The sequence below is a fragment of the Panicum virgatum genome, chromosome 1N (genome assembly GCF_016808335.1).
Source record: "Panicum virgatum strain AP13 chromosome 1N, P.virgatum_v5, whole genome shotgun sequence".
Lineage (NCBI taxonomy): Eukaryota > Viridiplantae > Streptophyta > Magnoliopsida > Poales > Poaceae > Panicum > Panicum virgatum.
Window position 1 is genome coordinate 7,790,456 of NC_053145.1, and position 13,617 is coordinate 7,804,072.

Sequence of the window (13,617 nt, forward strand, 5' to 3'; positions counted from 1 at the left end):
TGCGCATTCGGCATTCGACGCAACACTACTCGTTCGTGTTTGGCAGAGGAAACCGGACGGTGCCATCGCGCTCCAAATGTACTCTCTCCGTTTTTAAATATATGACACTATTGACTTTTTTCTTCATTTGACTATTCGTCTTTTCTACAAATTTTTATGCAAATAGCCAAATCTTCAAGTTAGATTCAAGAAACTCTTGATAATAGACGTAAAGATACTCATTTCACTTTATTTAACTAACTGGTTAATTAAATAATGTTGGTCAACATTGAAGAAAAAAGTCTATTGTGTCATATAAAAAAGAACAGAGGGAGTAGTCAAATCTCATCGAAATGTTAGAGGACAAACAGACAATACAAGAAGCAAATGCGTGTGCAAATTGCAATCGGCGACGCATCACCCACCAGAATGTGTTATTATGGCATGCAACACACAGCAAGACCGGACGAAACTCTCGCGTTCCAGACCGGGACTCCTGTTCGACGACGGCGCAGCTGGTCTAGTGGCGTGCCGCACGACGCCGGCCGGCGGCAGCCCGCGGCGCCGCGCCCCGGACGGGAGCTAGCCGCCACCGGCGACGTCCCGTCAGCCGCCCGCGTCCGCGCCTCCCCGGCCCGGCGCCGGCGGCGACGCTACGCGGCAGGGCAACGCATGGACGCTCGCTCGTGGAACACGAGCGAGTCTCGCGTCGACTCCCGTCGCGTCGCCGCCGCGCTAGGGAACGACGCCGCTGGCCGCACTGCTGTCGCGGGCGGCCAAACTCCCCGGACCCCACCCGAGCAAGCGGACAAAATTAACGAACGGGAAGGTGCGCGGAGCTTGAAGGAAGCCCAGCGTGCATGTGCATGCACCCGTAGCCCGTGTTCACCTTACCAGCAGTAAATCGCCGGTTACCAGTGATTTTTACCGTTACCGTTACTTGTCGGCAACACTTATTGGTAGCGGTAACTAGTGTTTTCCGATTCAAAATTTAAAAATACAAAAGTCAAAAAAATAGTTACCGCTATAATAAAAACGTAAAATCTGCAGTGCAAACGGTAAGGTGAACCCGCCGTAGCTCAGCGCACAATAATTGCATGCAAAGATTTTCTGGCCCGTGACTGCCCTCCTTCCTAGCTTTCTCGGGGCCTGTTTGGTTTAGCAGAAGCTACTGCAAATAACTTTAATCATTAATTAAGAGTATTAAATAAAATAGTTTATGAAACTAACTCTATAATCCCTGCGCTACTTCACGCGCTACTTCACAAGACGAATCTAATAAGATATTTGACCACATGACTAAAGAATAGTTACTGTAACAGTAATGTAGCCAATCATGATAAAACTTGACTCGTTAAATTCATCTGGAAAGATTACACCCATCTATGAAAAAATTTAGTAAATAAATTTAATTTAATACTCAATGCATGTAAAATTCCTTTAGTAGCGCAAGTTGCGCTAGTGAATCAAACAGCCCCAGAAACTGAAAATTCTTCGCTTTCCTGGAGGGTCACTCTCCATTGTCCCTAGCATCTGGCCACTACAATGATTCAATCATTTATTACTCTGCCATTTTCGACCGACCGCCATTACGGGGGCTGGACGAAGCCTAAAAAATGGGAAACCGAGTGGACAGAGATTTGGGGAAGGGATCAGATAACAAAAGCACTTCTCTATGACCCGTACAGGTTTACATGGACAAATCAAAGCTGCTTAAGAAAGAGAAATGAAATGTTTATTTAACAATGTTGATCCAATGATCCCTATTACATACTCGTGGGTGTTATGAAGGGCCAAAAATGAGTAAACACCAGGAAAACAATATTACATCCTAATTAAGTACCCAACTCGCAGCAAAGAGAAGAATTGGGGGAAATTGGGAAAAATCATGAATCTGTAGGGGAAAAAAGGAAGGAAATAATACACTCCACTTTTTTTTTACATCCTTGTGTGAATACTACATGCTGGGTGGGTGAGCAGGCGGAAATCTTCTCCGGGAAGGTCAGCTTCGACAATCGTCGAATGTTTTGGAGTCGGCAAAAGGATAAACAGTCTTGCAGGTGTGCAATTCCGTTTATGAGTGCAAATCATTGCTTGGTTAATCACCTTGTAGACAGTAGAGCTGGCGGATATTGCCCGAAGCTGAGGACATGAAACAAAAGGATTTCCAGTTACTACTCCCATGAAAACAAATTGGGTTTTCCAGACAAGGTCTGGACGAAACTGACTAATATCATTTTCAGCTAATATCATTTGTAACAGTTGTTAAAAAAAAGTGCCAGAACCAGGAGCACTGCCAATTCCTTGAAGGGAAAAGGAAGCAGACATAATTGATTGACCTTATCATTTATGAGGTCGTAACCTATTATTGGGTAAACAAACAAACAAAAAACATCAGATCTATATACCACCAAAGTACTAAAAGTAGATACAGTGCAAATAAAGGGAAAGATAATTATACTCACTACTTGGTTATTTGTAACATACAGATGCAGAGTAATGCACCACAACATGTTAGGGGAGAACAGTCCAAGGTATTTAGCTTAAACAGTAAGAAAAAGTTTTTATGGTGTCGCATATTGCGCAATTGTGCACATTTTAATTCAATGATGAAGCAAGGTTTAGGAATTAGGAAGATATACTTCCCAAGGGTAAAGAACTAAGTCTGCTCGCGCTGTCCGGTAATTACCATTTCACTGCATATCTATCAACTGTAACTGGCATAAAATTGCGCAACACCAAAGGTTTCTAGATGTAAACCCACAGTCAAAGTGTATAATAAAATGATGGTAAATAAATGAAAGTACTGATGAGATGTTAGTATGTTACCGTATAACCAATCCTTGAACTGTGCATGAAGGGCAGTTGCAAATTCCCTTTTCCGATTCTCATCAAGCTGCAACTCCCGAATCGTCTTCTGAATATCTTCCAAAGTAGAACGCTGAAAATGAATAACTTATTTAGTAACATGTCGCCTTTAGGAACACGCTTGGTAAATAAAGAGGTGTGGACAAACAGTGTCCAACAACGTTCAAGAATGTATCAACATTTACACTATATCTTTGGATACCGACTACCTTGCTAACAGCAAGAAATATTAGTTTCAAACCTCCATCTAGATGGATTAGGATTGGAGTATACTAGGACACAGTAGGATCGACGTCGCACTAGTGATGAAAACGAGATGATATGCAGGTATGGCCAAGAATTTCTTCCCAGTTTCCAAATGTTAATGTTATCTCTCTTTTTTTGCCATTCAATTATGTAAAAATATAGAAAAAATCACATGATTGTCCCATGAATGCAGTGTATAGTGTATCCATAACAGAATATATTGCAACAAATGAAATGAGTCAAGGTGCCTGCACCATTGTAAATAGCGAGCAACAGGTGTGGAGGTGTCACAAGCATAAACTGGAGTATTCTTACATTCATCTACTGTTAAATAAATAAGGCAGCTCAAATATCAATTATTATTTGTACTGAAATAGAAAGCATTATAGAAGCCATTACAACATTTGCTTAAGAGATAAAGGGATTATGGTATGGTCTAGCTCTATAGCATTAGCCACTTAGTGTACCTTTTTACTTTGGAATGCACCATAAATTTCAGGCAATGGGAAAGGATTGCAGCTTGTGGGCTCTTGCCTTTCATCCCCAAACCAACTAGGAATCTGCAGAAAGAAAGTCATTGCTGTAATATTTTTAATAGAAAAGGACCTACAATTCTATTAGTTATCAATAGAATGCGTCGAATGATACTGAAATGCATTTTTCCAGCTGAAAGCATCAGTAGAGAGAAACATGACAAATACATCAAGATCTAGCTCAAGTATTTTAGCATGCAGGATGATTCAAGTTACCACATTGTAATTACTGGGCACGGCTGACATGTTTGCAAAATGGGCTCAATGCTCCCTTGCAAAGGAGAAGTTGAACAAGGCAAGAAACAATGTTTCTATATGCAAAATCTAATAGCGCATTGGGAACAGCGAAAAATAAATTTAAGGAGGAAGACTGATTGTGTCTGTGCTTTTTTTATGCATCCACAAGGATTTACAGATCAAAAGCCTAAAGTATACTTTCCACATACCAAAAAGTTTGTAAATAGATCAGGATCCAGACATGAAGCAGATTCAGCCTTAACATCAGACACCCCAGCAGGATGGGATAATGAATCGTGTGGATCAATAACTCCCAACACAAAAGGTTGGTCCCATTTGTTGACACTAGGATCAACACCAACTTGCATCAAATGATCCTGCAGCTGCGGGTAGCACGTATTGAATGGGGCAACCTGTTGATATAGGAAAGGAAATTTAGCACAATAAATAATTAAATATGAAGTATGGTACAAAATCACACCAATAAGTTGAATATTGTCTGTCATTTGTTATTTCTATGTACCCTGACTAGTGAACACTATTGATCTTTGACCTAAGCCACCCATTTTAAGGGATGGGCAATCAAATATATACACCATCACCCCTACTAATGCCTTAAAAAGCAGAAGGAAAAGGAGTAACATATCTTACTTGTAATTTATGGTTGTCCCCCAAAATAAGAGGTTGGTGATTAACTCCCAAGTAGAAGATGCACTCACGACAGTTGGCAATACAAATTCGTTTTGCAGCTGCAATGATATGCACTCTTTCACAATGCTCCACCTTTACTACCTGACAGCATGAAACAATCGAAGTAGACATGTAAATATAGTTTGTTAACAAATAAACAAAATCATGTTCCTATCAATTGCTGAGTTTTACAAATGTTAGTAACTACTGGGATAGCCTGTGAAGGTGCTGAAACAAGGGGTGAGTGGGATATCAGAGGAGCTAGAGAAATAGTGGAGATAGCTACAGAATTCAATGCCACTGGTGTGGAGAAATAGTGGAGATAGCTACAGAATTCAATGCCACTGGTGTGTCTCTTTGATACAGAGCTTGATTCTTTCAGCAAGGCATGCATACTGACAAAAGGGCCCATGGTCCAAGCTTACATCTCTACTCCCTCCGTCCCATAATAAGTGCACTTCTAGAGTTCAAAATTTGAACCAAAATAAGTGTACATCTACAAATGGGACAAACTAACTCTAGTTGTCTTTTTTTTTTACTTTCACTTCTCTCGAGGTGCAACGGTTACATCTTTATAGGGGTATATATGTAATTTCACACTAACATTGAACTCTTCACTCAAACTCTAGAAGCGCACTTATTTTGGGATGGCAGGAGCACACCATATCACACTTTACAGTGCATCACAACCCAGACTATATCTCCTCATACCTGACAAAGTAGCCATCAAGAGGCAGAAAGGTAACAGTTACCCGCATCCTCCATAATCTAACATGTAGCTGGGAAATGGCTTAGTAAAAAGAAATTTTGTGTTGTTAATATGATCAGCTCTGCTGGACTTTGATATATGATTTGGTGGATAGCAGGATTAGAGGCTACCCGCCCTCACATTGGAGGCTCTGGGAAGTATTTGGTTCTAATCTTGCTTGCCTCAAAGAGATACATGATAGTCTCTTTTATAGAGACGACTGACTTGACCCCTAAGCAATATCCTAACCGAATCAATCTATCTTATCTCTTTCCTAATAGACCAAATCAATCTAATCAAATCGGATTGTGCACTATTCACGTGGTACTGTACACATACTACAGTACCGCGTGGGCCCTGGATTGGCTCCACTTGCCATAACACTTCACCACCCCTCGAAGACAGCTCGTCCTCGAGCTGTTAGATGGAAATGGCCATGGATGCTGCCCAAGGTGGTTGCCATGCAATGTTGAAGTTGAGCAACAAAGGCAAGAGAAGCCGCGAGAACAACAGGCTGCAATTCCCCAATGGTGTTCTTGCAGACGGCGACGGTGTAGTAGCCATGGCCGTAGTAGCAGCAGAGGAACAAAACCAAGCCGTCTCTCTAGCTTGGTGCGGATGGTGGGCAGCGCGAAGGGGAAAGCAGCTTTGTCGCCGGTGTCGAGGTAGCGGAACGGAATGGCCTCGTCGGCGTCGGTGGTGGTGATGGCGGACTCGCTGGCGCAGCCGCCGCATAGGAGCACGACGCCCTTGTACCTCGTGCCATCGAGCTGATAGTGGTCCCAGGCTCCCAGCGTCCCAAGGACGACGCGGTGGGCGCCTACAAGACTGCAAAGTCCTCCAGCGGCAGGGTGCTCGGGGCAGAGTGACGGATGCAGGCGCCGGCGCACGTGCATGCAATGCGGGCGCAAGCGCGAGCGCCGTCCGTTCGGTGGTGCCCCTAGTGCCTCTCCAGGCGGAGGCGCCCCTGTCGATGGACCGGCCGGAGTCGTGATGCGGATGGATCCAGCCAGAGTCGAAGATGGTCCCCAAGATGCAGATCGGCTCCGGCATCGGGTTCCCTCGTGGCATCAGAAACAGGGTGCGCTCCTCTCCTCCTGAGGACGGGCTATTGATACGGCAGACAGGCCATGGTGGTGGAGTCGCTGAAGAGGAGCTTTTGAAAGTCACCAGAGGCTGCGAACGGATGAATAGCCGGAGGCGCCACCGGGGTTGTTGGCGGCGATGACGGAGCAGCAGGCTTCGCCGGTGATGGCACAAGGAGTGAAGATGCTGGTGAAGAAGGTGGCAACTCCAACAATAGCTGAGTTGGGGTCTGCCGTTGCGAGCAGATCGGGGTTGCCGGGGTGGAAGCAGAGGCCGGCTGCCGAGATGCGGAGGCCAGCAGGACATCAATTCCAGGTGCTGCTGCCGGAAGAGGTGCCCTTGGGGCTACTGGTGTCGCAGCAGTTGCCTCTGGTGCCACAATGCCTGATGGAGCATATGGCTTGACCGGTGCTGGGACCTACGCAAACCGGCGGCTGATTTTGCCGGCAAATTGCTCCCACGTCGGCATGCCACGGTTCCTCTCGATCTTGCAGTACCATTGATAAGCCACGCCCGTCAATCGGAGTGTGGCAAACCACATCTTGTCTTCTTCTGTAATCTTCCATGCATCAAAGCCTTGGTTGCAGCGGTGCAGCCACTACAAGGGATCAGAACTACCATCAAAGTCTGGGACGTGGAACTTGGGAACTCCCATGGTGGTTGTCAAAGATGACAGCAAATGCGATCTAGGCAGTGTTTTAAAAAAACGTTTTTAAACATCGTTTAATCTTGATTAAATGCTGAACGGTGGCCAAGCGTTGCGTTTAATCACAGTGTCGTTTAATCACAACACACGTTTAATCATGTTCAATCTACGTTTAATCACAAAAAACTCTAAACCATAGGCAAGCGTTCGCCTACCGTCTAGCGTTTTTTAAAACCTTGGATCTAGGGTGGAATTAGATGAAATTCATGGAAGAACAGGGGTGAAATCGATCCAATCTGGGCGCAAGGGAAAGGATCGATGGGTGGGATTGGGTGGGATTTGGTGGTCGCAGGAACGAAGGCTCTTGATACCAAATGATATGGTGGATAGCAGGATTAGAGGCTACCCGCCCTCACGTTGGAGGCTCTAGGAAGTATTTGGTTCTAATCTTGCTTGCCTCAAAGAGATACATGATAGTCTCTTTTATATAGACGACTGACTTAACCCCTAAGCAATATCCTAACCGAATCAATCTATCTTATCTCTTTCCTAATAGACCAAATCAATCTAATCAAATCGGATTGTGCACTATTCACGTGGTACTGTACACATACTACAGTACCGCGTGGGGCCCTGGATTGGCTCCACTTGCCATAACATATTGAAGTTAAGAGGCGATTTTTTTTCAGAGATTGGAATGGAGGGATATGAACCTGATGCGGAATAATTTGGCAGTGATCTTGAAAAGATGGAGGATTTTATGCCCCAGCGTCACAAAGGGAGGTGGTGGACTAGCTCATTTTGAAGCTAACAGAGCTTACCAAGCAACCTTTGAGGTTGTAGCAACTAGCAAGGGAGATTAAGACCATGGTGGTTCTGGAGATGGGATCAGAAAAGCCGATCAAACAAGATGTGCCACTGACAAGAGAGCAATGGATGATGGAGATGCTCACCTGAACTTTCAGTAGTTGTTAGAATGGAATGCTGGCTGGATATCATGTGATTCTATGCTTAAATGTTCGGAAAACATGATCCTTTGGCAATGAACGAGGCCAGGGCCCCGGAGCCTTGTTTCCTGAACTCTAATAAAAAATTCTATAAAATCTATAATTCTATATTAGCAAGACTGCAACCATAAAGTAAAATCGCGTTGCTGTAGTCCCATTCCTTGAGAGCTCAAAATTTGAAACTCCTAAACAGTCATAATCTTTGGTGCATTTGGACACCAACCATATTTTACAAACCATAACAAATAACCAAGTCAATGGCAGGTTATCTTTTAGTTTGCCTATAAGAGTACCAAGAAATGAAATCTGTACGTATGAACAAAGCCACCATAGCTCAATATATAGGTGGCAGGTATCAGATCCATTTCAGAAATATAGAGGAAGCAAGCAGAATCTTTCGTAAGCAAAATATAACTCGTAAATAAAACAGGGTAATCAGATAGAAAATTTCAATCTACAACAGCAGGAATAGAATTAAACACATACCTTACCAACAGCACCAAGAACAATAGTAGCATCAGAACAACCATAAACAGTAGCATACTTCACCGGTGCTAATATGTAGATAACAGAATCATGGCAGTTCAGAACCTACAAAAGGAGTATGCAATTTGAGTTCGCAGTACAGCAAACATAGAATCCTAGCCCTGAGATTTCATTGTTCAATTCATAAACCAACTACAGAAATGCATGCCATTATGCCAACAAAAAATGCTTGATGCATGGCGAGGACTAGTCTCCACTGTAACATAAGTTTACACATTGACCTTTCCAGATCAGATTATTGGCCCACATATTTCTCCCAAGTTCAATCTTCTATACACACTGACCAATTTAATGATAGTCAGAATTATCATCTCTCAGATTACCCAAAGGCTACATCGTAGTGTTTTGTCTCCTAAGGGCCAGCAATAGAATGGTGCAGATCCAGCAAAAAAATGACTCTTGACAGTGTTTGGAGTGCCATATAAACACAACCATTATGACCTTCATTCTCTTTTATTTGTCATGATAGTATGGCAGTGGTTAGCTTTTTTGGCTTTGATCCTACAGATACAGAGGTGCTTAGATTTTTTTTTTTTTGACGCCTCTCATCTGGGTACAGCTGTAGCATCTGTTCATACACGCACGCACGCACCACCCTACACACGCACACACCACACACACCACACGTGTACAACCAGACCTACAACTACACACAGATACGAAGACCGCGTCCTTCTAGAGATCACAGAGGTGCTTAGATTGATCATACAGAAACTATATTAGCACATTTGGCATGAAAGATACTCCAATATCACATAACTTTTAGATCTGTTCATGTATAATAAAAAATGCTATGGTCAATTAGTGTGTAAAGGGACCATGTCAATGTCCAAAGCAACAAGTAAAAGAAAAATGTAGACATTAATGTAAGCACTCCAAAACTTGTAAACCATAATTTGTATTAAGGAATGTTGAAGTTCAACCTTACATTGCATATCTGATGGGGATGGAATGAAATTTTGATCATGTTAAAGAAGAAAAACAAAGATTAAAGTCTCCAGCCCTACTCAAGGCCCAGAAGTTAGCTAGTGGCAAGAAACTATCAATGTACCTTTATTGAATTCCCTTTGACATCAGATGCATGCTTGACAACAGAGGTTTTTGAAAAGCCCTCCACAAAAGTTACATTTCTGTAGTATGCAGGATTGGAACTTGGTGTGCTGCTCCGCGCATGACTTGTATTGGCCTCAGCCATGGTTACATCAAGATCAGATACAGTTTGCTGGTTGCTTTCCTTTACTGCAGACCTCTCAGCAGAATTTTCCAGTGAAGAAGCTATATTCTGTGACATCCAATCAAGAACCTGAGCAGCAGGGACGGGAGCAGCAGGCATGTCTGGATCCGAGTTTGCAAAAAATGTAGCAGCCTGGCTTAAGGAAGTTCCTTCTGAGAATTGAACTAGAAATCCAAGGTGCTCAAAACTCTCCATTGTCAAAACCTGGCCACAACCTCTTTAGAGTGAGCATTTTGCAACACAATGGTCTTATCATATGCAGCTGTTTTGCCCATACACAGAAGAATAAGGCACATAGAATAGACATCAATATCATATTCCATGAGTCTAGTCTAAAGAAAACTCAGCCGATATTTAATCCATAGTCCAAAATTTAAGCTTCTTGGTCAAAAAACAAAAGACAATTTCTTCAGAAAACAATATCAAAAGATAGTCAAAAAAATTGATGAGGCATCATTTGGATCATATATATCTGCCTGCATCAAATTTGTACATAACACGTCATGTTTTACTTAGAGGCCTACATCTTAAAAAAAGTGAAAACAGATCTTTGCATGCCATTGACATTTTTACAGGGATCAATGTCCAGTCTGATGTTTAATGTGATTGTTTCTATCAGCCGTTTATCATCAGCTCACTCTAGTATGAAAGTCAAAAAACAAAAAACATGATAAATTTCTCTACCAAAGCACACCGCTCAAAAGAAAAGGTGTCATACCAGAGAATCGTCACCCTCACCCTCAACAGAATCTGCCAAGAGAGTAAGAATATTTGCCATATGCTTTTGCAGATAAGATAACTGATGAATTTCCTCGTCAGCTTGAGAAGGCATAAAACGACGGCTATTACTGCGAACAAGCTGCAAAACAATGTAACTTGGAATTATTGCAAGGCAGAAGATGTCAAAATTATAGAGTAAATTGGGTTGTGAGTACCACATTTGCGTGGTGGCTGCAAGTTTACAGTGCAAAAATACTACACTAATATTATTTTGAGGGTAAAATGCCATCAATGCACCAACAAATGCAACCAGGGCCACATGGCATCAACCAGGGCCACATGGCATCAACCAGGACATCGGCATGGCAGTAAACAGACTTGCCACACATGTCATGGGGTTGGCTCGTTAATTAGTTATGAGCGTTTTTTTCATCTGAACAGATCGCTCACTCTGTCCGATGTTAAGCAATTCATGAGGCAGCCGGAAATTGTAGCAATCGCACACGGACCAAACGAACAAAATTTCTCTTTGTTGTTCCAAAATTTGAGGTGGACTGTTGAGCCAATTGCACCCGAGAACAAGGTTAGCGACATGTTTGCACTGTTTCCAAGTTCTTTCACAAAAATTGCATCCACCACACAAGTCTGCAGTCACAATATCTCATGCCGATGATGAAAGATTTACAAGCTCTTGATTGATGATAAGCTCAAAGGATTCAATTTCAGGTTGCTGGAGAGATGATATAGGCCCTGTTTGTTTCCGCTTTTCTAGACTTCGCTTTTCTGAGAATCAAGATTCTGAGATAAGCCAGCTGTCTGAAGAATCGGCTGTCTGGATAAGCTGAGCGTTTGGCAATCCTGATTATTTTGAGTCGGTAAAATGTCTAAAATGCATCTAAGGCTGATGATATCACATTTTTCTGGTGAATACGAGGAGAATTCAATAATTCTTATATTTTTTAAGTATTTTTACTACATAATTATATTACTATTCGATCATATAGATTAATATCACAAATATAACAAAAAATTGTACCAGCACACATTTCGCCACAATCTTTCCTAACTTTTCCATCTATAAATACAGGGGCTATTATTCCAAAAAATTGTTCTAGCAACTACAAGTATCTCAAAGAAAAAAAATCATGCACACTCATTCAATTCAGGCTGGGGCAGGGACGCTGGTGGCTGCTCTGTCGAGCGCAAGTCGGGGTGGAGCGCAGATCCGGTCGGGGATGCAGGGGCGCGGTCGCTGCTTCCGTTGGGGGTCCTGCAGGGGCGGCGGCGAGATCCGGGAAGGAGGTTGCAGGGCGTTAGGCGCTGCTTCCGTCGGGGGGCTTTGCAGGGTGGCAGCACAACTTCTACGCAGGGACGGGTGGCGCCGTCAGGAGGGCAGGCTGCGGGTGCCACCGCAGCTTCCTGCGCATGCCCGGGCGTGGAGCTTCTGTGCCCACTGGCCGCCTCCGTCCGTGGTCGGCGTGGCAGCAGGGGGAGGGCGGGCGGCGCCGCGGCACCAGGGAGGTAGGGGGAGGTCCGCGAGATGTGGGCGGCGGCGCAGCAGTAGCGGCGTCAGAGCGCGAGCAGGAAGCGGCAGGAGGGGGCACGGGGAGAAAAGGTCGTCGGGGAGAGAGAGGCGGAGGGCAGCAAGGAAAAAAGCCGCTCGCTTACCAGCGAAGCGAGGTCGGGGACGCGTTGGTGGGAATCGTGATTCACGTTGTCTTCGTGATTCCTAGGGAAGCCGCGTTGCACACAATCGGATTTTAATCGAGGCGTTTGGGTGGCCTTCTTGCTTTTCTCCACCGAGAATCCGCTTATAAACGAAAACAAACATGGCCATAAATGTTTAGTGAAGTATGTCACCAGCCTCAGTCTGACGCTACCTACAGCAGCTTCAAATGAGAACGGGAGGTGGGTCCCCCATCACCATCACTCATGACAGGTGATTGTAACAGCAATTTGATTGTACTAGGTTTCTATGACACAAGCATGCCATTGGGACTAGGAAAATGCAGGTCTTCAGTATAGAACAATTTCAGCAGTCAATGAATATGTTAACGGAATCTTAGGTATAGTTATAGCTGGGTACAGCGGCGCCATCTCTCTCTGAGACGACACACTGAATGTGCAGATAAACGAGAAACACATTTTGTTATGCATAAACTACGCGCATTCACATGGCAATCCTACGAGCAGCACGGGTCCTTTTTTGAAAATAAAAAAAGGAATAGCGATCAAATGAACGGGGCCCGGTTGATCCTGACCTGGATCGGGGAGAGCGCGGAGAGGTACCCATCGAACGCGGAGGTGGAGGGCCAGACGTCCGCGACGGCGGGCGAGTCCTTGTGCGCGCTCCGCGGGACGAGGCGCTTGTAGGACTGGATGTAGAGGAAGAGCAGCACGTCGCGGATGTCCGCGCCCGCGGCGTCCCCGGCGCCGTCCCCGAGCGCGGGGTCCTCGGCGGGGAGCACGGCCGCGAGCGTGCCGAGCGCGAGCGCCGCCTGCTCCTGAGGGATCTGCAGCGCCTCCGCCAGCGCCGCGGCGCCCACGCGCCCGCCGGGGCTCGCCGCGGCCGCGAGCTTCTCCTTGAGCTGCGCGAGGGTCTGCGCCAGCGTGCCCTCCGGGAAGATGAGCTTGGGGATGGGCAGGAGGCCGTGCTCGAACGCCTCCCGCCGCGGGCGGAGCAGCGCCGCGGGGGTGGCGGGAGGCGGCGTCGTCGACGGGGCCGCGTCCGGCGGCGGGTCGAGGGTCTCGTCGGCCATCGTGGCGACGCGAGAGAGGAGGCGTGGGGGGAGGGGAGATCTGGGAGTGCGAGGGGAATGGCGAGGAGGCAGAGAGGGGAGGGAGTGACTCGATGCGTGCGGGCTGTTTTTTTTTTTCTTTCTTTCCTTTAGCCTTTTTGATTTGAAGGGTAGTTTGGGGTTTCCAATCCTGGTTTCCAGTCGTGGCTATATGGGATTAGGCCAGTCTGAATGCACCAGGTTTCACAGGCGTTTCATGAACATTTAATAAGGTTTTTTGGCATAGCTTCTTGAGGAGTTTTAAAAAGGGCTTCACACGAAGCTAAAGCTATACTGGGT

General features: G+C 45.1%; 1 protein-coding gene across 1 annotated transcript; it reads right to left on the bottom strand.

The window, feature by feature from the left end:
* Window positions 1–1,689: 1,689 nt before the first annotated feature.
* Window positions 1,690–13,387, bottom strand: LOC120654963 (TBCC domain-containing protein 1-like). Its single transcript, XM_039932649.1, has 9 exons — window positions 12,802–13,387; window positions 10,539–10,679; window positions 9,638–10,024; window positions 8,527–8,631; window positions 4,515–4,655; window positions 4,073–4,276; window positions 3,561–3,653; window positions 2,809–2,920; window positions 1,690–2,121 (listed from the first exon to the last, which is right to left on the bottom strand). Exons 1-9 carry the CDS (start codon window positions 13,297–13,299, stop codon window positions 2,078–2,080), a joined length of 1,725 nt encoding a protein of 574 aa, XP_039788583.1. The 5' UTR covers window positions 13,300–13,387; the 3' UTR covers window positions 1,690–2,077.
* Between the last annotated feature and the right edge of the window lie 230 nt (window positions 13,388–13,617).

What these genes read in the sequence shown, in the direction of transcription:
- LOC120654963 (XM_039932649.1), bottom strand. Translation starts at nt 13,299, where the DNA reads ATGGCCGACGAGACCCTCGACCCGCCGCCGGACGCGGCCCCGTCGACG. An exon ending in GTGAGGGTGACGATTCTCTG is followed by an intron (nt 10,025 to 10,538) that starts GTATGACACCTT and finishes GGTTGTGGCCAG; the next exon opens with GTTTTGACAATGGAGAGTTT. An exon ending in ATCTATTTACAAACTTTTTG is followed by an intron (nt 3,654 to 4,072) that starts GTATGTGGAAAG and finishes TTCTTTCTGCAG; the next exon opens with ATTCCTAGTTGGTTTGGGGA.